Source organism: Pelophylax lessonae (assembly GCF_965119305.1).
Source record: "Pelophylax lessonae genome assembly, chromosome: 4".
Classification (NCBI taxonomy): domain Eukaryota; kingdom Metazoa; phylum Chordata; class Amphibia; order Anura; family Ranidae; genus Pelophylax; species Pelophylax lessonae.
This window is the reverse complement of record NC_138771.1, coordinates 52,797,376-52,823,832: the sequence shown is the minus strand read 5'-3', so window position 1 is coordinate 52,823,832 and position 26,457 is coordinate 52,797,376. Positions and strand designations below refer to the sequence as shown.

At 42.8% G+C, this 26,457-nt stretch overlaps 1 protein-coding gene across 2 annotated transcripts in view; it reads right to left on the bottom strand.

Annotated features, from left to right (window-relative positions):
* The window catches only part of RHCG (Rh family C glycoprotein), a 227,782-nt gene that overhangs the window by 28,528 nt on the left and 172,797 nt on the right, over positions 1-26,457 (bottom strand). For both annotated transcript variants that reach the window (XM_082255116.1, XM_082255117.1), the window contains exons 4-9: positions 25,611-25,758; positions 19,174-19,340; positions 13,844-13,981; positions 11,700-11,836; positions 6,124-6,248; positions 787-860 (exon numbers count right to left, since the gene is read on the bottom strand). In XM_082255116.1, the coding sequence (XP_082111242.1) occupies positions 787-860; positions 6,124-6,248; positions 11,700-11,836; positions 13,844-13,981; positions 19,174-19,340; positions 25,611-25,758 (789 nt within the window). The remainder of the gene's footprint in view (positions 1-786; positions 861-6,123; positions 6,249-11,699; positions 11,837-13,843; positions 13,982-19,173; positions 19,341-25,610; positions 25,759-26,457) is intronic.

Here is a 26,457-nt window from a genome sequence, read left to right as displayed (position 1 = left end):
CAAGAGCTTTCCGATCATGTGACAGCCAATCACGGCGGTCACATGATCATAAACCCCGCCCCACCTCCCATCATCCTAAACCTTTTAAAGGGCCAGGAGGCGCTGGCACCAAGAGGGTAAAATGATCCTAATGGTTGAAGGTGTTTTACTTTCATCCATTCTATGCATAAAAGGTAAGAAAACCTTCAGTATGCACCCCCCCCCCCCTCCGCCTTATACTTACCTGTGCTCGACCTCAGTCCAGCAATATGCACGAGAGCAGCTGCTCTACTGGCTCTCTCCCTCCTCATTGGCTCAGAGACAGCAGTGGGAGCCAATGGTAATGGCCAATGTCAATCACAGCCAGTGAAGAGGGGGGGGGGGGCGCAGAGCCAGGGCTCGGCGAGTGCCTCCAAAAGCAAGTGTCAGCATGGGGGAGGAGCCTGGAGAGCTTGTGGGATACTCAAGAAGAAAAAGATCAGAAGCGCTCTGTGCAAAACTATTTTTTTTAAATTTACCTTTAGTATCACTCTAAGTCTAAGAGGACTATGAACTATTTTGAATTCTCGTTTTTTATTTGTTCTGAATTACCAATTAATTGTAGCACTTTATTCACCATTTGTTCACACAGCTGTATGCACTTTTCATGTGTTTGAGATCACATTAACATCTTTTATCACTACTAGCACTAGAGCACTGTATTCACTATTCATTCATGGTTTGCGGTATATTAGTACTTAATAAGTTAGCGCTGTTCACATTTGTTTTGAATGAAGCATCATTATTACACAATGGCTGTTTTCTTACCTCCCAGTAGACACCATCGTAAAAACAATTTTCTTCTGAAGGATCCCCCCAAATTGGCAATTTCAGGAAAAATCCTTAAAAACAAAGATAAGAAACTGAGGTACTGTGGTCATGAACACCGCATTTTATATATAAAGTTAACAGAATTTTAGGACCTCCTTCACACATGAGGTTTTGGAGTGCAGCAAAATCTAGCAGTTGAGCCGTGCTTTTACTGCCTCCCAGCTGTAACTTCTTTTGGTAGCAGAGGCTGCGGCTGGGGATATACACTTTGCTTCATGGCCGCAGTAATATTTACATGTATACCCCCTTCCAGCAGACACGACCCACTCAATTGAATGGGTCTGCTTTGCAAGCACCCTGCAACCATGTACAATGCACGGGGTTGTGGCGCACTAGTTCAGTGATCAAGGGGTTAAAGCAGGTGGTGAGGAGGTGACACAATGCCTCCTCACCACCTGTCAAATGCTTTCTGAGGAGCAATCCAAATTGGGATCACTCTTCAGAGAGCACTGGTAGTGTGAACAAGCCCCGTCAGGACCAATGGGGTTTTTAAGCTTATAGTGCACTAAAGTGGACCCTTTTCTTATAATTGTGATTAAATACATTCTGGCATATCACAACATACAGCACCAAGGAAAAACTGTTCCTTTCATCATTTAAGAGGAAGTAAACCCTCCTCTGCAAGTTGTACCCTATAGGTAAGCCTATGATAAGGCTTACCTATAGGTACTGTAAATATCTCCTAAACTTGCACCGTTTAGGAAATATTTACCTTAAATGCAGCCAGTGACATCACTGGCGCATGTGCTCTGAAGGAACGGCCACTGGTGCCGTTCCTTCAGAGCCCCGTGCCATGACCGTCGGCTCCTGCGCGTATGGGCGGGAGTGACGTAATCGCGGGTTCAGCCAATCTGATGGCCGGATGCTGCGAACCCGGAAGAAGGGTGACAGAACATGTCACCCACGAGAGGGGTGAGCGGTCGGCGCTTCGGGGGTTCGTTCTTAGGTAAGTATTTCATAATGAGCTAGTATGCGATGCATACTAGCTCATTATGGGTTTGTCTTTCAGGTGTACTTTTAAAAAAAAATTAAAAATCTGAGGTTTACAACCTCTTTAAAAATTTGTCTTTGAGCTCCAGTTTATGACATCTGTGCCAAGGCTCAGATGAAGTAACAGGTCTGCTGCAGGTAGGAAAAAAGAATTTCCTTAGGCTCCTTTCACACATGCGGACCCCTCAGATCCACTTGTCAGTTTTTTTGGAGGATCTGAACGAATGCCCCATGCATCTCTAGGGGCAGCGAATGTCAGCGGAGACATGTCCGCTGACATCCGATCCTGTCCATGAAATCGGGACGGATGGAAACCCTATTATCCATCCGTCTGGCGGATCGGATGAGAACGTCCCCATCGGATGAGAATGTCCCCATAGAGGACAGCGGGGACCTGATCGCTCTGTCTCCGCACTCAGAACGGAGACGGAGCTACCATCCACCTGCTCAGTGGGGGATCGGCGGATCGATCCCCCGCTGAGAAAAACAGAGTCCGCCGAGGGAGCAGACAGTGTGAAAGGGGCCTTAGTCTCCTCTCCCCGGTGTTTAGAGCACAACAAAGTGACTGCAGCAGGGAATCGATCTGTGTCAGACATTTGTGAACACCGCCTGTCCATTATTATCTGTGCACACTAACTAGGATGGTCAAAGGTGGACCACCCATCAGGGTGATCAGGACATTTGTCAAGGTGCAGGATCTACTAGTTATTGGTTTTCACTATGGTCCTCGATGGTGGGGTTGGGACTTGTATGACAAACAGTCCCTTGCTAGTGACAGGCAAGGTTGAAAATTAAGCTGCACTCGATGAATGTCGCACTGTAGGGTTTATTCATTGCAACAGGCTTCCAGACATAGTCCCCGCCCTAAACCATGCCCCTCTGATTACATTTTACCCCAATTGGGCTTATTCTTAGAGGTAGGTTGGTACCACATTCACTATGCTCTGGGGAAAATTACCTTGCAAAGTGCAACTTCCTTGCAATTTCCCTTGCAAAGTGAGCAGCCTATTTGCCTTTAATAAATTAACCCAAATATGTTCCTTAACCACTTGCCGACCGCCCGCCGCAGTTTTACTGTGGCAGGCTGGCTAGGCTGCGCAATTCGACATAGGGGTACATTGGTTTGCGGGAATGGTGCTGGGGGGTAAGCGCGTGCCGCCCCCACTAGGCACCGGGGAAGCAAATCCACGGGACCGAGGGCCGCGATCACTCCCCGCTGAGAGAGAAGGACGTTCAGCTGTCAGCAGACTGTTGTTCTCCCTGAAATTATGACAGAGCGCCTGTGATCCTTCTATATAGGATCACAGGTCTCTATGATCATTTCACAAGCCCATCCCCCATACAGTTAGAATCACTCCCCTAGGCTCACAATTAACCCTTTGATCACCCCTAGGTTAACCCCTTTCCTGTCAGTGTCATTATTACAGTAACAGTGCATATTCTTAGCACTGATTACTGTAGTAATGTCACTGGTCCCCCAAAAGTGTCAAAAATGTGAGTTAGTGGTCCAATCTGTCCGCCGCAATGTCACAGTCCCGCTAAAAATCGCAGATCGCCGCCATTACTAGTAAAAAAAAAAAATAAAAATAAAAAACGACATAAAATGTTTCCCCTAGCTTGTAGACGCAATAACTTTTGTGCAAAATAATCAAAATATGCTTATTGTGATTTTATTTTTTACCAAAAATATGTAGCAGAATACAAATTGGCTTAAATGAATGAAAATTTTGGATTTTTAAATGTTTTTTTTTTTTTTTTGGTAATGGTATATAGCAGAATGTGAAAAATGTTTTGTTTTTTCAGAATTGTCGCTCTTTTTTTGTTTATAGCGCAAAAAATTTAAATCGCACAGGTGATCAAATACCACCAAAAGAAAGCTCTATTTGTGGGAAAAAAAGGACATCAATTTTATTTCAGTATAGTGTCGCACAACCGCGCAATCTTCCATTAAAATAACGCAGTGCCAAATCGCAAAAAATGGCCTGGTCATTAAGGGGGCAAATCCTTCTGGTCCAGAACTGGTTAAAGTAGAACTATAGGCAAAACTTTTATTTTTCATTTTGGATAGAGTAAGGGAGGGGTATAACCCCTGTCAGATTTTTTTTTCGCCATCTGTCATCTGTGTCCCATTGCGGAGATTTCCCTTCAATTCCTGTTCCGATACCGAACAGGAAGTGAGAGGAAATCTCTGTAAATCAAGAAAATTCTTTGGGGACCCCCAGGTCACCAGAAGTAGTGTCCCCATTGGAAGATTTCCCCTCTATTACTTTTCTGGGGGCAAACCAAAATTTGGGCAATTTCTTTTACTTTCACTTTTGATGGTAATGGTAAACAGGACAAATATGGAGGGAAAATCTCCCTAAAGGGGGCACAGACAGCAATAAAAACTGGCAGATGTTCTAATCCCTCTCCACTCCATCCAAAACTAAAAAAAAAAAAAAAAAAAAAAGTTTTGCCTTTAGTTATACTTTAAGTTCTTATCTAGACCATTTAAGAGAATAAACATAACAATTTTTAAATATTGTTTAACCGCTTCAGCTCCGGAAGGTTGTACCCCCTTCATGACCAGGCCATTTTTTGCTATTTAGCACTGCGTTAATTTAACTGGCAACTGAGTGGTCATGCAACGCTGTACCGAAATAAATTTTTTATTTTTGTTTTCGCACAAATAGAGCTTTCTTTTGGTGGTATTTGATCACCACTGGGTTTATTATTTTTATTATATTAACAAAAAAAGACTGAAAATTTTGAAAAAAAAACAATATTTTTACTTTCTGCTATAAAACATATCTGATAAAAATTTGCTTCAATTGAAAACTGAGAGCTCCAGCTACCATTTCAAGTAGTTTTTTTGTGGGCCATCTAGAGCAGTGGTTCTTAACCTGGGTTTGATCGAACCCCAGGGGTTCGGTGAGTCAGTCTCGCGGGTTATTATTATCTTTTTGTTTTTGTGTGAAAATCATGTTTTAATGGTTTTGTTCTATGTTCTCAATGGTTTTGTTCTTTAATGTTTTGTTCATTTTGTGCACCTATGTATAAATATATACCTAAATGTATACCTATGTTTTGAATTTGAAAAAATCATATTTTATTTTTCCAATTAAGAAGGGTTCGGTGAATGCGCATATGAAACTGGTGGGTATCAGTACCTCCAACAAGGTTAAGAACCACTGATCTAGAGGGCTTCACTGAGCCCACACCCACCCAATCAAAATAGCTTAGGGACACGAGACGGAAGGGCTGAAGCATTTATCATATTTATAGCAGACCGTCCCACAATGTCACTTTTCCTAACTGTATCGATATTTTCATATGACCATGTGTTAAAGTCTGATAACATATATATTATTACATGGCAGGAAATCATGATTTGGTAGACATCAAACATGATAAGGATTGGATGCTGATTCTCCTTTGGAGAGAAAATGTGTCTCATCTGCCCCATGTGCTTTGTATTATAGGGGTATTTGGCCTTAAACTCATGGTAATTCCCTTATACATTTAGATGGATGCTCATTATTAGTGTAATGTTGTCATTGCAACATTACATTATGTGTAGATTTTTTTCCTGGCAGTTACAGGCAGGAATGTGGATGGCTTTTAACTGGCTTGCTAAAATCTTTATGACATGTCATAAATCCTCTGGTGACAGAGGTTTACAATTCTGTGCGTGGCAGCACAGTGGTGTAGTGGTTAGTGCTCTCGCCTAGCAGCGAAAGGGTATCTGGTTCAAATCCCAACCACGACACTACCTGTCTGGAGTTTGCATGTTCTCCCTGTGCCTGCATGGGTTTTCTCCAGGTATTTCCTCCACATTCCAAAGACATGCTGGTGGGTTAATTGGTCCCTGTCCAAATTGGCCCTAGTATGTGTATGTATGAATGTAAGTTATGGACCTTATATTGTAAGCTCCTTGAGGGTAGGGACTGATATGAATATACAATGTATAACTAAGTGCTGCATAAATTGATGGCGTTATATAAATACCTAAAATAAAATAAAAAAATAAATAAAAATTCTATTAGCAATCTTTTGGCTTGAGAGAAATTTTACTATTGGGTTTAACTTACTGGACATGGGTCATGTCAGAGATGCTTTGAACTGGAATGTTTTAATTACTGGTTTTAAAATGATAAAGGGTCTCTGGTTATTAGTGTTCTGCTTGCTTACTAAGTACTGCTCAAGGTAGCCATTAGAAATGTATTTGGCCTATAACCAGATAGTGCAGATCTGGTAAACAACATTTAGAGAACACATTCAGTAACATTGGAAGTAAGTACCTACCTACTAGAGTTCCTCCCACGAATGCAAAGGCCAGTGACACACATATGCCTGCAGCTTGATATCCACCTTGTATGCTGGGAGTTCTGTTTGCATATGAATCTTTAAATCTGAAAAATTCTTTGAGACTGAAAAGCAAAGAAAGCAGTTAATGCTACAGATTAGTGACTAGAATCAAGACAGAAAATTTAGAATTTAGGCACTTTTGTTGATGGCTAATCTGGATCATTGCATTGCTACTGCTAATTAGCAATTTTAAATACGGACTGGTTGCATACTGCAATGCCTCTACCTGTTCAATAATTTTCCAGATATGTGCGGTATGTCTCCTGCTCATCACTCTGTTCTGTTCCCACATGCATGGTGGCAGTGCCAGGACAAGGTCATCTAGAGCCCAGGGCGAACATGCCAAAGTGTTCCTCGCCCCCCAAGATGTATGAACCTTTGTGTCAGCAAAGTCCCCCCCCCCCAAAAAACAAAGCGCCAATCTGCATAAATACCCCATTAGCATAAATCCCCCCTTCTCCCAGTACAAATCCACCGAAATCCCCCCTCCTAAAACAAATCTTTGTCCCCCATCCCCAAAATCCCCCAGCACAAATGCCCCCCCCCCCCAAAAAAAAAATAAATAAAAAATCATCCCTCCTAGCACAAATCCTCTACCCCTAAAATTTACCCTCCAAGTACACATCCTCTACTCCAACTCCAAATCCCCCACCTCAGCACTAATCTCTCCCAATCCCCCCTCCAAGCAAAAACCCCCCTCCCCAAAATGTCCCCTCCTGGTACACATACCCCCAAATCATCCCTATTAGCAAAAATCCCCCCTTCCCCTACCACCCTACCATATCACCTCTTCTAGCATAAAACCCCCCAATCCCCAAACACAGATTCCCTAAATCACCACTCCCAGCACACACCCTCAAATTCTTACCACCTGCGGCCCCCAACCCCCCCCCCCCCTTCCAACACAAATCCCCTCCCCCCAATCTTCTCACAGCACCCTCCCACCTAACATGACACCACAGTGCCCAGGGCAGCCACCCCTCCTGCATACCTTTTGTCCCGGCCCTGCATGGTAGTTCCACCTTCCTGTAGCTATTTAATGGTGTGTCTCTATTTTCCTCTTGCTGGAACATATTCATCGGATGTATGTATAACTTTTCAGTATTTAGCTTCTGTATTGTTTGCTATGCCCAAGTATTAAAGCGTATTAAACCCAAAACAAAAAAATTTAAAATACTGCAGTATAACAATCATTAGATGGGATGGCTGCATTCGTTTATAGAAACAGAAAAGTGACAGCAAAAAAAAAAAAAAACAAGTAGTCCATCGAGTCTGTTCAATTTTTTATTTATTTTTTTTTAGTTACATTAAGACCCCATTCACACTACCTCGACTTGTCAGCCTGACAAGTCGCGGACTGTCGCGGTCCGTTGTGTAATTTAGGAACGGTTCTAATAGGAGCGACACAAGTCGCTCCGACTTAGAAAAATGTTCCTGTACTACTTCGGGGCGACCTGGAGCGACTTGCATAGACATTCATTTTATGAAGTCCGTGCAAGTCGCGCTGAAGGCTGGAGGCTGTGGAAACAAGTTTTCTGGTGGTAACAAAATAACAATGTTGCTGAATAGGACTGTGCGGTGTCTCTTTGCTGGACTGCTGTGTCTTTGCTGGACTGGAGTGGGCTGGGCTGTCTCTTTACTGGATTGGGCTGGGCTGTCTCTTTGCTGGACTGGGCTGTGATGTGCCTCTTTGCTGGACTGGACTGGGCTGTCTCTTTGCTGTACTGGGCTTGGCTGTCTCTTTGCTGTACTGGGCTTGGCTGTCTCTTTGCTGTACTGGGCTTGGCTGTCTCTTTGATGTACTGGACTGGGCTGTCTCTTTGCTGGACTGGGCTGTCTCTTTGATGTACTGGGCTGGGCTGTCTCTTTGCTGGACAGGACAGGGCGGTCTCTTTCCTGGACTGGGCTGTCTCTTTGCTGTACTGGGCTGTCTCTTTGATGTACTGAACTGGGCTGTCTCTTTGATGCACTGGACTGGGTTGTCTCTTTGATGTACTGGACTTTGGCTGTCTCTATACTGGACTGGGCTGTCTCTTTGATGTACTGGGCTGGGCTGTCTCTTTGCTGGACTGAGCTGTGGCTGTCTCTTTGATGCACCCGGTTTCTCTTTGCTGGACAGGGGTCCAGCTGTCTATTTGCAGGACTGGGCTGTGGCTGTCTCTTTGATGCACTGGGCTGTCTGTTTGCTGGACTGGGCTGTGGCTGTCTCTTTTCTGGACTTGGCTGCCTCTTTGCTGGACTAGGATGCGGCCGTCTCTTTTATGCACTGGGCTGCGGCTATCTCAGCTGGACTGGGCTGTGGCTGTCTTTTTGCTGCACTGGACTGTCTGTTTGCTTGATGTGGGACTGTCTCTTTCTAAATATGGGCCTGTCTCTTTTCTGGATATAGGCCTGTTAAAATCATCTGAAAGTGCTTCTGAGCTTACTTGGTAATTGCTGAATATTTCTAATGTTTTGTGCATTTTATTACATTGCTTGTTGTTAACAAATTCCATACAAATTACTTATATAGCCCCCCAAATTATGCTTGGTTGCCTGTTCGCTAAAAGGGGCAGTGCTAGGAGATGCTTAGGGGGTGGTGGGTAGGGGGTGAAGAAAAGAGGAGGTTCTAGGGGTGGGTAGGGGTCGGAGAAAGGCATGGCTCTAGGGGGTGAGTTCTGCACCTTTTTGCTGAGAAAAAAGCTTATTTTGATAAATATCTTCCCTTTTGCTGTAATAATGGCTGGTTGCTTTCTTTTCTGCTTGATCCGCATGATTGAAATACTGCTGCTATTTCCTTTTGCAGTTATAGTCTCAGTTACTGGAACAAAAGCATAATTAAATATGTTTTTTATGAACTATATTATATAGGATTCACTCTAACAGGTTATGATGGGAGTGCATGCGTATGTATTAGCGGGGCCGCGTTCACGAGAATCCCTGCTAGTTCCATTGTATAATGTTTGGCAGCCATTTTTAGCAATAGTGCATTGTTTCACTTTCACTTGACAGTTAAGAACTCTTGCACATGGTCAGGTTTTGCGCATAAGCATACACTCCCCTTTCCTATTGTTCTTTTGAAAGTATACATGTCTGTGATTGGTTGTGTTGATGCCACCTCCCCTGTGAACCACTTTTGTTCTCTGACTATAAAATAAACAAGTCCTATGTTGGAGAGGACTACTTCTTGGCTTGGCCTGTTTTCTCGCTTTGTCGCCGAGTGCGCTTAGATTTCTTTATACAAAAGAGATGTACATTGTACTTTTCAGTACAAGGGATTATGGCGCTTGGTGCGTATTAATATCCGCAAGTGCGCTTTTCAGTGCAGAAAAGTTTTCTGCGCACAAAGCGAATTTCTATGTTCCAAACCCCATTATTTCCACCACACTTCCAGCAGCCATTGGATCCCGGTATTCAGTCTCCACCTGATGCTTGCTGTTGGGACGGTATTGAGGTCCTTCTCTACTGTTCCCTGGTGCTTCAGTGTTTTGCTCTGCTAACCAGATACTGCTCGCTATTTATTTCTGAATCTGATTTCTGCCTCTTTCTTTTACCTGTACCTGGTACCCCGGTGCTTCATATCTGCCCCCCTTGGTCCTGATCTCAGTCCTGATTATACCCAGTGAACTGTGTTCCCCTTTAGTATATATTTTATATACTTAGTTGCTTAGTTAGGCTTTCTGTTATTAGGTTGTTTGTGAGGTATTTTTGTCAGTTGGTTATGGTTCGCTTGAATTTACACGTTTGCTGTGTATTTTTGTTGCTGTTTTTTTTTTCACTGTTAATAAACGTGCTTAAATCATATATAGTCTGGCCTCAGTTTCCTAAGTGTAGCTAGATCTGGCCATCCATGCAGTCAGTATACTTGACAGCTTGTTCTTTTGAAAAACAACAGACTTACTGGCTGGATTGCCAGATGAAAGCCTAAAAATAAAAAAATAAATATGAATGCAACCATTATATCTAAGAATTGGTAAGCTGCAATATAACAAATGTTTGCTTTTGGGTTTGATACCACTGTAAGCCCTTCTCCTTGCACTGCTCGCAACCTTCTGTTACAGTGCAAGCGATTGGTTTGCTTTGCTTGTGTGGTTGCTCCCACCAACATTCCAATCTTTCTAATGTCTGTTAAGTAGATTTTGTTAATGAACGTTTGTATGAATTGTCAGCATGAGTGTTCTTAAAACAAATTTTTCAAACAAATTTCTACTACAGTATGGCCATCTTTAGCTCCCTGTCTTGAGTGCCTATATGCATCCCAGGCCACCTTCTTGTCTAGTACTAGCTGCTGGGTTGTTTCTGCATCTATGTGTTTGCTACTGGCAATTTTCCGATCTAATACCTATGTATTTATCTGGAGCCTGGCTCCAGTCTGCCCCTGTTAGTCATCTGTTTGTTGGATTGTTTCATTAGCAAGGGTTAAACACTAGGAATTAGTGGCACAACTCTATCTCTACCATTCAAAGCTCTGGTGAAGGCCTTGGATTCCATGGTCCTGCCTTCTTGTGGGGAGTCAGCCACCCAATGATGACCCAAACTGTAGCCCTGCTTTCTCTGTCACTAGCCCAGTTCACATGGTTCTGACCCCTGCTCCTGTATGACTACATCCTTTGGCATTGGACTGGTGGCTATGCTTTACTTTACAATACTGCCTGTGCTCCCCCTTGAATCAATATTAGAAATGTCTTAACTTCTTAAATCCAACCAGCAATCTTCCATTGTTCCTGATAGGTTGATACAAGAAAGAAGCTGTTAACCCACCTCCCACAAACTAGGATAACTTGAAACTAATAGTCCATACTGATTGGCATTCAAATCCTTTACTGCCTAGACCAGGGGGTCTCCAAACTACCTAAACAAGTTTTGGGCCAGTTTACTGTCCTCCAGACTTTAGCAGGGACTGTGATCAGTGGGAGTAGATAATGTCTCAGGCTTGGTGGTCAATGGGAGTGAAAAAAAGAAAAAAAATACACAGCACCCCTGTGGTTAGGAGGAGGAATATTGCCCCAACATTGGTATTAGTGGGAGAAATAGTGCCCACATCGTTGGTGTCAGTGGGGGAGAATGGTGCCCCAGTGTGGGTGTCAGTGGGGAAAATAGTGACCCATCATTGGTGTCAGTGGAAGGAATAGCACCCTATCATTGGTGTCAATGGAAGGAATAGTGCACAATATTGGTGTCAATGGAAGGAATAGTATCCCATCGTTGGTGTTAATGATAGGAATAGTGCCCCATCAATGAGGTTAGAGGAAGAATGTATGCTCCATCATCTGTGGCAATGGAAGGAATAATACCCCACTGTTGGTATCAGAAGCAGAAATAGTGCTTTGCATCAGTGAGTGGAATACTATCTCAAGGGCCGGATAAACACAAGCAAAGGGCCCCATCCAGCCCATCAGCTGCAGTTTGGAGACCACTGGCCTAGACTATAAAATATGTCACCATCGTACTATGAGCTGCTATCTTCTGTTTACTGAAACAAAAAGAACAAGAATGCATTCTGAAGAATAGCATGCTTCCAGCAATGTCCTTACCCATCTGGTGTGTATACTGCTTCAGTGGCACAAGCTGCTGTTACTGCTCCTACAATCCCTCCGATTATACCTGGCATTCCATGGAGATTATGAATTCCGCAAGTATCATGGAGATTTATTTTTGAGTACAATAAAGGCTGTAAAATGGAATAAAAATAATTGCAGCAAACAAATATGATTTTAGGCATTTTTCCTTTGGTATGAATTGAGGGATAGTGAATAAATCCCTTCAGTTAGATAAAAACAACCACCAGAACAAGTAAACGAGGGGCTTGCTAAATGGGATGGTAAAAAAATGTACTTATGAGTCCAGTCAATAACGCCTTGACTCATTTGGATTCCCTAAGGCCCGTACACACGATACAAAAATCGGAAGTAAAATTTCATCCGACGAACGATCTGCCGATTTTCGGATTGTTAGTATGGTGCTTTCGAGTTTGACAGCCGATTACAAATTTTCGGACGACAAAATCTGGATGTGCAGGCTCTAAAATTTTTAGCGTATGTCAACACAACGTCCGATTTTCATTTAATTAGTACAGTTTTCGTCCGAAAAAAATTGTAAGAGCAAGACTAGGCATGCTCAGAAACGAAAGAACACATACAAAACAATTCAACACATGACATCACTTCTGAAGTTGAATTCTGTCATACGGGAATTTTCGTAAGAAAATAACCTCTTCACTTTCGATATGAGACTAGCATGCAACAAAAATCGGACGCAAGATCGTTCGATAACCTGATCGTGTGTACAAGGCTTTAGACTCCAATATATGTGTGGCACAATGGTGTTCTAGGATCTTCCTCAGCTTTTGGGCTTTGTAAGTGGTTTTACCACTTGTAAACATTATAGAATAGGTACGTTTTTTTTTTTTTTTTTTCAGCAACCTCTCCTTCCCAATGAAGCAGGATACAAACTCATATCAAAGTCCACTTTATTTTAAAGTTATGTAACTACTTCTCTGAGTTTTTAGTTGTTGGATGCCTATTTGAAGAACATATACTGTTTATAGTTGGGATTAAAGGGAGTTTGGTACCTTTTTACAGCCAACTCTCATCTGTTCAGTATAAGTGATCTGGGTGGCTGTAGAGCCGCCTGATCATTTTTTATTTGGATGTAAAAGGACCTCGCCTCCCCCACCCCCTACCACCCACCATGGTTCTTGAGCTCTCTCTTTCCTCCGGGAAGCCTGGGATGGTGATAACCTACTTCATGATAGAAAGCAGAAGGTGCTCAGGGAACATCCATTCCTCAATCTCCTGTGTGATGATTGAAGCTGGAAACTGCAAGCAGTTTGTTATTTCCCATTTCCATTATTTTTTTATTATTGATTAGCTGCAGTGCAGGGCAGGGTAGACCACAGGGGTTCCATAGACCCCTAATGTCTCCATAAAGAGAGCCTGTCACCTCCCCATTCTATCGCATAGGGGGCTTGTTTTCCCCCTTTTGATAGCAACAAAACTATTTAAATGTTAAAATTATAATAAAATTAATTTAAAAAATGTAAACGCAATCCCATCACCCAACACAAATACACAAATGCAAACACATGTGTATTGCATGCACGTGCAATTGCTCTAAGCATGTGAGATGTCACCGCAAACATGTGAGCTAAAATTCTGTGGCCATAACTCACGGTTAAATCTAAATTGATAAATTGTGAAGATTTTTAAAGCATTGCCTCTGTTATCTATTTACTCAGCACAATCACAGCTTTTATATTTTACAAAAACATTTTTTATTATATTTTGTTTGTGTGCACTAAAATATTTTTACAGAAAATATGCATTTCATAAGCATTTGTGCAAATAGCGTGTGGCATAAAAAACTGCAACTACCACCATTTTATTCAATAGGGCTCCTTCTTTCAATAAATATATGTAATTGTTTGCTATTTTAAGTATTTCTTTTTTTAATGCAGATTTTAACATGTGTTTAAAAAATTCAAAAATTGCTCTGGATGCGACGTGGTTAAATCACTAATCAGTTATGCATCATTAATGGTTATATTATTTGCACGAGTCCCTACTGTATGAATTGCGAAGAAATGGACATATATTTTAGATATGGTCCTGAAACAAATAGATGGTAGAGTCACTGTTTAGAGCAGGCTAAATAAAGGCAAGATTAATACTTCACTTACTGAAAGGTAGACATATCCAAGTGTAGAAACAATTCCACATATGAATCCAACTATCAGTGATCCATATGGAGTAAGCATCATTTCGGCAGCTGTCCCAACTGCCACTCCTCCAGCCAGGGTGGCATTCTGAATGTGAACCTGTAAGATCAACATTCTATAAGCACAGCATAAATATACAGTAACAAGTGACATCAATTATAGGTGATATCTCAGTATAGTGAAGACTTATCCATAAAATACCCCTCTGACATTATCCAAATAAGATTTTTGCTATATAGGTCCGAGTGTCAAGACTTTCAATGATCAAAACACAGGTCCATACCTCTATGTATTTGGCCCTGTGTCAGTACAGAGCAGAAGAGGGCCAAACACTAATAGAAACTCTTATTTTGTCTTCATTTTCATTGCAGCTGTAGCACCCCCCTAGGCTTACGAAAGGCTGTGAGGTAAAATTAAGTTTGGCTTCACTGTAATCAGTGGAGCAGGGGTTGATTGGTTAGGGCTGCTCATGTTTTCACAGGGTGCTGCTCTGCTACTTCCCCCTGTATTCTAGAAAACTCTGGAACACAGTGGGAGAGAGAGCAGAGGTTGCAGTCTGAATACTTTTGGGACTTCCACCAATTCTTGGGGAGGTATGCCCAGAAGGTGGGGGAAGAGTGGAGCTGAGTGGCAGGGTACCAGCATGTTAGCGTAAGGCAGCATTCCAATGTCCAGCCGGGAGAACACCCCTGTTGAGGGGCATTGCCCTCCTGGCCAGAAACCAGGAAGGGAGCCAGAGGAAGATACCGAGGTCCCAGCTGGGCTTAGCCGGAGGGACCCAAATGAAGAGCATCCCAGGGATACAAAGGTCAGGAGCGAGCTCACGGAGGAGAGTTGGGAAGGAAGCTGTGGGAGAGGGTACAAGTTTTCCAGAGGCTGAGTTGGTCTTCCCTCACAGGGAAAGTCTGGTGGATATCAGCAGGAGGCAACTGAGGATCCTGTGGATGAGTGAGTACAAAACCCCAGTGCTGCAAAAGTGAATGTGTAGTGCTTTAGTCTTTGGGAAGAAGTCAGCTCACAGGCAGCCATAGAGATTCTGTGGGACTTTTGTTGAGAGAAATATAGTCTGAAATGTGCCAGTACAGCCAAGCAGGGGTGCAATATCGTTGGGATTTTGTATACTGTAGGTGCAGCTGAAGGTTTACAAGCCTTTTGTCAAGAGGTGTACAAATGCAGCCAAAAAGTTAGTAGCCCTCAAGTTGTTCAAGTTCTACAGTCCCAGGGTATCCAATGTTTCCTATCCCCATCCAAGTTCATAGTTCCCTAATGAAAACCAAAAAATGAAAACCCCTAGACTGCTTCTTGAGACAGAGAGAGCGACTGCTGAAAATACTGTGTGCTGTGTGCCTGGCTGTGTTTACGCTAAAGGGTGGAAATTGGCCCAAACTACCAGCAGACTTTTAGGGGTTGCGCTACAGAGGTAAATCATGCATTCCAAGCAGAAGCAACATGCCGTCATTGAGTTCTTGATAGTTGAATGCAGTCTTTTCATGATCCACAGACAGCTAAGGAATGTTTTCAGAGATGACACTATTTAAATGATCCCCTCCTTTCGGAGACTGGGCCCCAGGGTGGTATTCCAACATGATAACGACACCAAACACACCTCCAAGATGACCACTGCCTTTCTAAAGAAGCTGAGGGTAAAGGTGATGGACTGGTTAAGCATGTCTCCAAACCTAAACCCTATTGACCATCTGTGGTGCATCCCCAAATGGAAGGTGGAGGAGCGCAAGATCTCTAACATCCACCAGCTCCGTGATGTCATCATGGAGGAGTGGAAGAGGACTCCAGTGGCAACCTGTGAAGCTCTAGTGAACTCCATGCCCAAGAGGGTTAAGTCAGCGCTGGAAAAGAAAAATGGTGGCCACACAAAATATTGACACTTTGGGCCCAATTTGGACATTTTCATTAGGGGTGTACTCACTTTTGTTGCCAGCGGTTTAGACACTAATGGCTGTGTGTTGAGTTATTGTGAGGGAGCAGCAACTTTTCACTGTTATACAAGCTGTACACTCACTACTTTACATTGTAGAAAAGTGTCATTTCTTCACATGTTCATGTTGTCACATGAAAAGATATAATAACATTTTTACAAAAATGCGAGGGGTGTATTCATTTTTGTGAGATACTGTATGTTAGTTAATAAAAAAGTTATGCCCACTTTTGCAATACTTTCAATACAGGCCCTCAAATATACTGTATGTCCCAGCATCAGTACAGATCAGATTAGCCCTACACAATACAGGTTCAGGTTGAAGTGGTATGCAGTTTATATGTATATTTGGAAATATTTGCAATTGAAACCTCTATTACAAAAAAGAAACAGGCTAACAGGTTCTCTTTTTTTTCTTCCCAGTTTTTGAGCATTTTTCATGGTGTCTTTGTACATGGAGCATCTTACTGAAGAGCTACCCCCGAAGGAGCCACTTGGAAATTTGGGTTCTCTGTTCTGTCCCTGAACTCCAAGAACAACCTCAGCCCCTTTGACACCCCTGAATGAGTAAAAGTTACAGGAAGCACTTATAGGAACACAGATGTAGATCCTTTAATTTCTTTGTGAAATAGTACCAGGAAATGGATACAAGGCTGTTTAGTGGTAAATTAACTCAATGTATTGGTACGAGTTTGAATGAATAGGGGTTTGAGCTAGACATTATTAATTCTATGCCAAAGTAACCTATAATAAATTTCTTCACCACTAGACTGGGACTAACACATGAATCAGCAAAGTGGGCAAAAAAACATGAATAAAAGCATTAGCTTCAATATGGATAATAATACTATAACTAGCCTCTAGAAGAATAGCTAGGATATGGTGCAATGTTCCCTGAAAAGTACCTCTTAACCTAAGCAATAGGTGAAGGTCTCTAGCTGTAAAGTGACAGTCTTTCGTCTTAAATCTTCTTAAATCTTCACCTGACTAGCGTTGAGGCCCAGTTGTACCATTGGTGCACATGAGAACAGTTCCAATCAAGTCTGCAGACAGCAATAAGACTACTAGATGGCTAAATGCTCAGTTGTTAACCACGTGCCGACCGTCGCCCGACTATATACGGCGGCGGTCAGCCCCTCCCAGGCAAAGTGACGTACCGGTACGTCACTAGCCTGGGAGCCAATAGGGGGCGAGCGCGCGCTGCCGGAGGCGCGCCCCCGCTAGGTCAGCCCCTCCCAGGCAAAGTGACGTACTGGTACGTCACTAGCCTGGGAGCCAATAGGGGGCGAGCGCGCACTGCCGGAGGCGCGCCCCCGCTAGTTCACTAGGAAGCCCGCGCGTGTGACCGGCGGACCCAATGTCCGCCGGTCACTCGCGATCGTCGGGTGGAGAGGGAGAAAGGCAGGCGGCTAATGTAAACAAAGCTGCCTGTCATTCTCCCCTGTGTAAAAGCACAGATCACTCGGCCCTGCTATGTAGGACCGTTGATCTGTACTGTTACACACACAGCCACATCCAATGACAGTTAGAAACACGCCCCTAGGGACACACTTAACCCCTCCCTCTCCAATAAAGTTAACCCCTTCCCTCCCAGTGTAATTTTTACAGTGCATATGTATAGCACTGATTACTGTAGTAATGTCACTGGTACCCCTAAAAGTGTCAAAAATGTCAGTCAAGGGTCCGATCTGTCCGCCGCAATGTCGCAGTCCCACAAAAAAAAAATCGCAGATCGCCGCCATTACTCGTTAAAAAAAAAAAACAACAAAAATTACAAAAAGCTTTCCCTTAGTAAGTAAACGCAATAACTTTTGCGCAAACCAATCAAAAAACGCTTATTGTGATTTTTTTTACCAAACATAGGTAAGAGAAAACAAATTGGCCAAAAATTTAAAAAAAATGTTGATTTTTATATTTTTTGTGGGGAATTTCATATAGAAAAATGTGAAAAATATTGTTATTTTTGCAAAATTGTCGCTCTTTTTTTGATTATTGCGCATGATCAAAAAATCGCACAGGTGATCAAATACCACCAAAAGAAAGCTCTATTTGTGGGGAAAAAAAGGACGTCAAATTCGTTTAGGTACAGCGTCGCACGACCGCGCAATTGTCCGTTAAAGTCACGCAGTTCCGAATCGCAAAATACCCCCTTGGTCAGGAAGGGGGTAAAATCTTCCGGGGCTTAAGTGGTTAAAGCCCTCAGTCTCTCTAGCAGCAGATAGCAAATCCACACAGCAGCAGCTCCCCATCCGGTCAAACACAACAATTAGTCCACTCTCTGTTCCGGACCCAAGTGACTCTGGCTGTCAGTACACCTGGACTCAGCAGTCTGGATCCTGCACAAGTAGTCCTTATGCAGCAATGGTGGTGTACACTGGACAATGATGTGCGCTGTCCGAGCTCCCCCCATGGCAAGAGGAATCTGTGTCCTCTACAGCCAATGTCTCCTTCAGGGTCTGGTGGGGGCTGTAGTTACCATCACTTTCAGTGGGCAGCGCTCCCAAGGGAACTACATGTCCCATGATCCTCGCAAAGCCTTTCCTGATAGGTTCCTCTGCTTCTTGCCAGAAGGGAGGGGGATCGAAGCTCAGGGTGAGACATAGCTGCTTAACACACACAGACTGCTGTTTCCACAGATTCCAGCAGTGGGGGGGGGGGTTCAAAATCACACAGCAAGCAAGACACCTGGCTTCTTTACCCTTATTAGGCACAACCACATTGAATGGTTTGCTATTACCTTTTTCAAAAATTCAGATAATGCTACATTTGTGGCTATTATACAAGTTTATGTTCTTGATGTGTCAGTGCAATAACAACCTTTTATGAATGTACATAGCTTAGATTTGTAATATACATTTTGCCAGAATCCCTGGCCTTCATTGCATCCCTGGGTCTCATGATACTGGAACTAATTTAAAAACATAATTTTGAAATGGCGGAAGTCTTCTCTTTACAAATGCACCCAACTGACTTCCCTCATAGAAAGGTACAGAGCTGTAAGCCAATAACTCTAAGATAACCTGTATACAAGCCCAAAAAGGTTGTGTACCAAAAAGAATTAAGTTATCAATGCACCAGAGGTCAAATATACTTTATTGTTGCAAAAAAAAGTAAAAAGCATATCAACCATACCCACACTCCCTTCATCGCTTTATAAATTGATAAAAAATAAAAATGTGTCCAGGACTACAAGACACCTCCTGTAAGGTTAGTAAAGTTTACATTTCAAAGCTACTTTTTTTTCCCCAAATCCACTCTTTCATTTTTAACATTTTTAAATGTAAGATTTATTGATGGTTTAGATACAAATTATTGGTTTAAAATATGCGTCAAGATTCAGATTTTATACACTTACCATTTCTAATTTACCCGTTTTGCTGGTTACACTGGAGATAGCAGCAGTTGTAAGAACACAAGAAGCCAGAGAACAATATGTATTGATGGCAGCTCTGTGCTGGGCATCACCATGATTGGAGATAGCGGAATTAAAGCTGGGCCAGTACATCCACAAATACAATGTCCCTGTATATACACAAAAGGAGCAGTGGTTAAACAAATTGTACTCTTTAATTTTGCATTAAGAGCTTTTTTTTTTTTTTTAAATAAGGGTTATCATATCCATGCAGGGGCGTAACTACAGGGGTTGCAGAGGTTGCAATTGCAACTGGGCCCTACGCTCCAGGGGGCCTGTGTGGCTCCCCTGTACACCTGGATAGGAGGAGCAGCGGGGGCAGCATGTAGAGAAATCACTGTCCTCCTTTTTCCTTCTGTAGCTGCAGGAGGAAAATGGAGGAGATTGGTTCCTCTGTATGCTGCTCCCAGCACTCCTCCTATCCAGTTCACTTGTGTTCGGCTTTCTCTGGGCCCCTGTGTGCTCCCCTGCCCCCCCCCCCTCCACTGTGCTCCTTTCCCACTCCTGCCGGCTGCTGCAGGGGATGTGTCACAATAGAGAACCAGGAAGGGGGGTCGGTAATTATGTAATTTACCAGCTCCTTCCTTTTCTGAATGGACAGAGTCAGTCAGTGGCATTGTAAAAAAATAAAATGATAAAAAATAATACAATTGAAATACCAAAAAATAAAAACTACTGACACCAGTGGGTGAACTTCCAGGATTGCAAAGGTCACACTTGCGACCGGGCCCTGGCATTCCACCACCGTGGGGAGGCCCCAAGATGACAGGAAGGAGGCCCACTGCAGAACTTGTGAAAGGGTCCCACAATGAGAGTAAAGGGCCCCAGGATCAGTTTGAAGAGCCCCAGGCTTGAAGGGAAGGGCCCCGGCCAGGGGACTGGGGGGCCTTCATGGGCTCTTGCACCGGGGCCCTGAAGGTTCTAGTTACACCTCTGTATCCATGAATTGTCCATGGAGGCTCGCTCTCGCTGTATTCAGTTACAGCGGGAGTCGGGCCAGGGGAGGAGCGGCGGTGATCACCGCTGCTCTTCCCCGATCGTCGGGGATTTAGTGCGGAAATCCGCCCACTTGTGTAAACAAAGCGGGCGGATCTCCTAGGTGACAGGCAGGGTCAGATTGCAGGGTTCAGCATAGCTGAACATGTGATCTGTCCCTGTGTCACTCAGTCACCTCCCCCCACACACGTCAGTAAGCACCAGGCATATATTAACCCCTCCCTCTCCAATAAAAATTAACCCCTTCCCTGCCAGTGTCATTTTTACAGTAACAGTGCATATGTATAGCACTGATTACTGTAGTAATGTCACTGGTACCCCCAAAAGTGTCAAAAATGTCAGTCAAGGGTCCGATCTGTCCGTCGCAATCCTGCAAAAATAAAAATCGCAGATCGCCGCCATTACTCGTTAAAAAAAAAAAAACACCAAAAATTACAGAAATCTTTCCCTTAGTTAGTAAACGCAATAACTTTTGCGCAAACCAATCAAAATACGCTTATTGTGATTTTTTTTACCAAAAATATGTAGCAGAAAACAAATTGGCCTAAAATGATAAAAAATTTTGATTTTTACATTTTTTGGGGAGGAATTTCATATAAAAAATGTGAAAAATATTGTTATTTTTTTCAAAATTGTCGCTCTTTTTTTGTTTATAGCGCAAAAAATAAAAATCGCACAGGTGATCAAATACCACCAAAAGAAAGCTCTATTTGTGGGGGAAAAAAGGACATAAATTTAATTTGGGTACAGCATCGCATGACCGCGCAATTGTCTGTTAAAATAACGCAGAGCCGAATCGCAAAATATAGCCTGGTCAGGAATGGGGTAAAACCTTCCGGTCATAAAGCGGTTAAAAATACGCTCATTGAGAATTTTTTTTGTCAAAGACATGTAGCTAAATACATTCTGGCCTAAATATATGACAAAAATTGAATATATTGGATATTTTTTAACTGTTAAAGTAGAAAAATATTGTTATTTTTTCAAAATTTTTGCATTTTTTTATTAATATCGCAAAAAATAAAAAGCGCAGAGGTGGTCAAATACAGCCAAAAGAAAGCTCTGTTTGTGGGGGAAAAAAGGACGTAAATTTCGTTTGGGTACGGCATTGCATGACCGCGCAATTGTCAGTTAAATTCGCACAGTGCCGAATCGCAAAAAGTGGCCTGGACGTAAGACAGCAAAATCCTCCAGTGGTAAAAGTGGTTAATCTTGTTCTTGCTCAGTTAATCATACAGCATAATTCTAATGTAGTTAAATAAAAGGTATTCATTGTCTAAAACAGTGTTTCTTAACCTTTTTTTTCAGTTAAGGCACCCTTTAAAGTTATAGACAATCTCAAGGCAACCTTTAAAATTATAGACAGTCACGAGGAACCCTATTCTAAAATGTAAAAAACGATTCTAATAAGTTTTTTTCATAATGCAGAAACAGCTACACTTAGTACACCCAACGCTAGAGGTGTTTTTTTCTTCCAAGGCAAATATACTTTTGCACACTGGTTCTGACTAGTTTTCCAATGTTTCTCTTCTCCCTCAATTTCTTTCCATCAGTCAGCTAATGTCACCCCAGTGCTGAGGGAGAAAGGCAGAGGAGGGTCAAACAAGGATGCTGTGGAGGGGACAGACATCCTTCTTATCAACTGATGTCATCATTGGTTGTTAGGATGCCAGTGTCTAGAAAGTCGTAATGGTGCACAATGAAAACTCATGGCTTGGTGTAACTAAAAGGCAGGCTTCATCCACCTGCTGGCTTGTATACGATTTTTGATCACTTTTTAGGCTATTTGCCAAGGCACCCCTGGAGAGGCCTCAAGGCACCCCAGGGTGCCTGGGGACCCCGGTTGAAAAAGGCTGGCCTAAAGCAATTCTAATTGTTAGCCTGGTGAGTTGCTAGTGGCTTTCCTAAACTCCCATTGTAACTTATATAAATGTTCACTGAACTTGGGATGCCTGTGAATCCTGATCTAAACAAAATATAAAATAGTACCTATTACACAGGGATGAGATCCCCTTTAATAGCCTGGCATTTTAAATTGTAGCCAGTGGCCTATATGTCCGAGCTAATAACAATTCCCTTTAACACTTAAGCCTCGTACACAGGCATCGAAAATTGGCAGGGAATTTTCATCCAACGTCCGATCTGCCGATTTTCGGCTTGTTAGTATGATGCTTCCGACAACCGACTCAGACTTTTCGGCCGAAAAAAATCAGGTGTGCAGGCTATAAAATTTTTGTTGGCCGTCAAAACACGGCCGATTTTCGTGCAGTCAGTACTGATTTCGACAGGGAAACATCTTATGAGCAAGACTGGGCATGCTCAGATAAGAAAGAACACAAAGAAAGCAATCCAACACATGACATCACTTCTGAAGCAGATTTTTGTTGGGCGAGAAAATTCGTGTGCAGTCTAGGCACATTCCAACCAACAAAACACAACTCTGGACAAAAGACGGACGATCGGTCGGCCGATAATCGTTGCGTGTGTACGGGGCTTGAGTCTGCATTACCATATCACTGCTAATATGAGCCCACATCCTGACTGGTGTCCAGGAACTCATGCAGCACCCCCTAATAAGAAATAGTAACCTTGATGTGCAGTCAAAAAAAAGACAGCAGTCATATCATGCACATGCTTGTCTAGCAAAGCTGTTTAAATGATTTAAAAATCCACACAGGCTCTGCTTTCTTCTTGGTATGACTCCAGCTGGTCACTTTGCCAAGCACTGATACTCCTTGTACCTTCTCCATGGTGGCTGTTTGTACAATAATGACCCTGAGTGGATGGATATAAACACATAAAGTAGTCCGTGCTTTACAAAGACATGACTAAAGCCTCGTACACACGCAACGAATTTACGCCGACCGGTCGTCCGTCTTTTGTCCAGATTGGTGTCTGTTGGTTGGAATGTGCTCTAGACTGCACACGAATTTTCCAGCATGACAGAATTCTACTTCAGAAGTGATGTCATGTGTTGGATTGCTTTCTTTGTGTTCTTTCATCTCTGAGCATGCCTAGTCTTGCTCATAAGATTTTTCCCCATCGAAATCTGTACTCATGAGACAAAAATCGGACGTGTTTTGGACGGTCGACAAAAATTATATAGCCTGCACATCAGGATTTTTTTTGGCCGAAAAGTCGGGGTTGGTTGTTGGAAGCACCATACTAACAAGCCGAAAATCGGCAGATCGGTCGTCAGATGAAAATTCCCGGCCGAATTTCCAGTCGTGTGTACGAGGCACCACAGAAGTAACCCTCATTATAATAACCGCTAACAAACTCCAACCCTTTTACCCAAACTAAACTGCAAAAACCACCATGACACACTTCTTGGAGTAAAATTGGCCGTAGCGGCCATTTATTAAACTAATAACAAAATAAAACAAACATTCCATAAAACAGGAACCAAAATAATAATACAATACCGAGAAACATAAGGTTGCTGATCTTTGGAGGCACCAATTATCAATTATCCACTTTGTATCTGCGTAACTACTTACACGGTCCCCAGCTGCACCACACCAGCTCAGGGACGACCTCAGCACTCTGCAGATTCCTCACAATTTTAACTTACCAGGTAACCCAGCATTAATTAGCCTTCCACAGGGGACTCCATACCTTAGATGTTTCCCTAATATGATAAGCACTGCAGGTTTTTTAAAATGCCTCCAAAGACCCCACTGCGAGGGTTTTGAAACCACCTAAAGATAGTCTGATCCAATGCAGGGCAGGCGGGCAGGAAGGTTCTTGCCCACATGCCTTCACCAGATGCCAGGAACTGTCCCAATCTTTTGGGGAACCCCCCCACCCTGCTGTAAACACCAAATGGGCTTAACCACTTCCTAGTTAACCCTCTCTCTCCCTTATTACCCTGTCTCCCAGCATGCTAGCCCAACGCTTATATATATATATATATATATATATATATATATATATAATTTTTTTTTTTTTTTGCTTCAGGCTATACCGATTTGTGTCTAGTCCCAGTCAGAATGATGGTGATAATGCAATTTAATTTTACAAACTCCTTGAAGATGCAAACAGAGCCCATGCCCCATAGCAGCCACATGGGCTGATTTGACTGTGTTTACACTCCTGATACTGCTGATTAGCAATATTTGTACATTGAATGTTAGAGAGTGCCCATCGGTTTTGCTTAGGTGTAGCACAAAATGAAAGAACAGCTGGCGCTCTGATACACTGGGGTACAGCTAATGTGGAAGCAAGATGTCAGGCCAGTACATAGCAAAAAAATGAATGAATATGTGAAGGCATTACCTACATAAGGAGATGTGGGGTAAAGTCCATAAAATGTAAAGAAGATGAGCTGTAGGATGAAAGTATGCACGAAGGGCCGGCTCAGCTACACAGGAGTCAATCTGTAGACAAGGTAAAGCAAAAAAACAAGCGGAGCGCCTCTAAGTGCAATACGTTTAATGAAGAAATAAACATACAGTGTGAAGTAACTCACTAGATAAAAGGAAGTGAAGGCTCAAAAGCAACGTCCTGGGGTCAAGCTGTCCAATAGCTAATGCCGAGAGAGAAGAAGTCAAGATGGTACTATCCGGTGGATGGGATGGCGGGGAGATGCCGGCTCTTGCTTCCCCGGGAACGGACTCTCGAGGCTAGTAATCTACACCTGAGGAAAGAGCGCGCATGCTCCCCACGAGCTTGGCGCACGCTCTGAAACGCGTCGTGTGCACCCTGACCCTGCCTACGTCACACGGTCGACGCTGAGTCACAGCCTGCCTCGAGAGTCCGGTCCCAGGGAAGCAAGAGCCGGCATCTCCCCGCCATCCCATCCACCGGATAGTACCATCTTGACTTCTTCTCTCTCCGCATTAGCTATTGGACAGCTTGACCCCAGGACGTTGCTTTTGAGCCTTCACTTCCTTTTATCTAGTGAGTTACTTCACACTGTATGTTTATTTCTTCATTCAACGTATTGCACTTAGAGGCGCTCCGCTTGTTTTTTTGCTTTGCTTAGATGTAGGGATGAGCTTCAGGTTCAAACCGAAGTCGTTTGCTGTTTGGGAAAATGCTGAACGAATGAATTCCTTCACAACTGTAGCAAGCAATTACCAATAATGCAATTTCTGGTCTTTAATTTGTGGAGTGATAGCTTAGAAGAGCCAGTAATAGGGGGTTTATTAAAAAGAATATAAAATAACCTTCCTATGGGCTGACACCTGATGCAGTCTGGAAGGGGCCTCAGTTCATGGCTTTTTCCCAGGGGTCCATAATGCTATTAAGATGGCACTTATCTATCTATCTATCTATCTATCTATCTATCTATCTATCTATCTATCTATCTATCTATCTATCTATCTATCTATCTATCTATCTATCTATCTATCTATCTATCTATCATACAACCAACTCACCAATCATTGCAAAGAGGTCAGATGTATACACTGATCCTTCCTTGTTGTTATTTTGCTTTAAATTTGGGCGTTGTAGGATCCAGGCCACTGTCAATCCAAAATATGCTCCAAATGTGTGGATAGTCATAGAACCACCAGCATCAACAACCTGTAGAAATAATTGTGACTTGTTAGTTACACAGTTGTAAAACCTGTTAAAAGGCTCTATCGTCATTGTATCTATAGTTTTAACATAATGACACAATTACTCCCAGAAGTTTATACTTATTAAAACTTTTTTCATTCCCACATTTTTTTTTTTTTTTTTACCGTTAAGATTTTTTCGTGTAACAGAGATAGACATGAACATCCAATGTAACTTCATTTGATATTAAACCCTCAGTTTTTAAGCACGTTTAGCAGTTGATTTAATCACTTAATGAGTATGCAGCTTCTTTATCTGTTAGGCCTCATGCACACACAACGTTTCTGCAGCTGCTTCTAGGGGCGTCGGGCATTTTTTATTTTTCCTGCCTTTAAACTTCCCTGCATGTTATGCTGTGTGTCCATGCACACAAAGGCTTTTAGCAGCATTTAGTGGCGGAGGCTTTTAGATGCAGGAAAAAAACCCACTGTCAGTGCATCCAGGAGCAGCAGTGTTTTGGAAGAAAAAACGCTTGACTCTACTAAACGCTACTTAATGCATCTAAATGCGCCTAAACGTGCATTAAAGCTAGGTGCATTTAGTGCTTCAGTGTTAACAGTGGCGTCCGTATGGGGTGCGAGGAGTGTGAACCGCACCCAGATGACACCAGGGGTGACTCTGCTGGATTCTGATTTAAGGAGGCACTCTGCTGGATTCTGATTT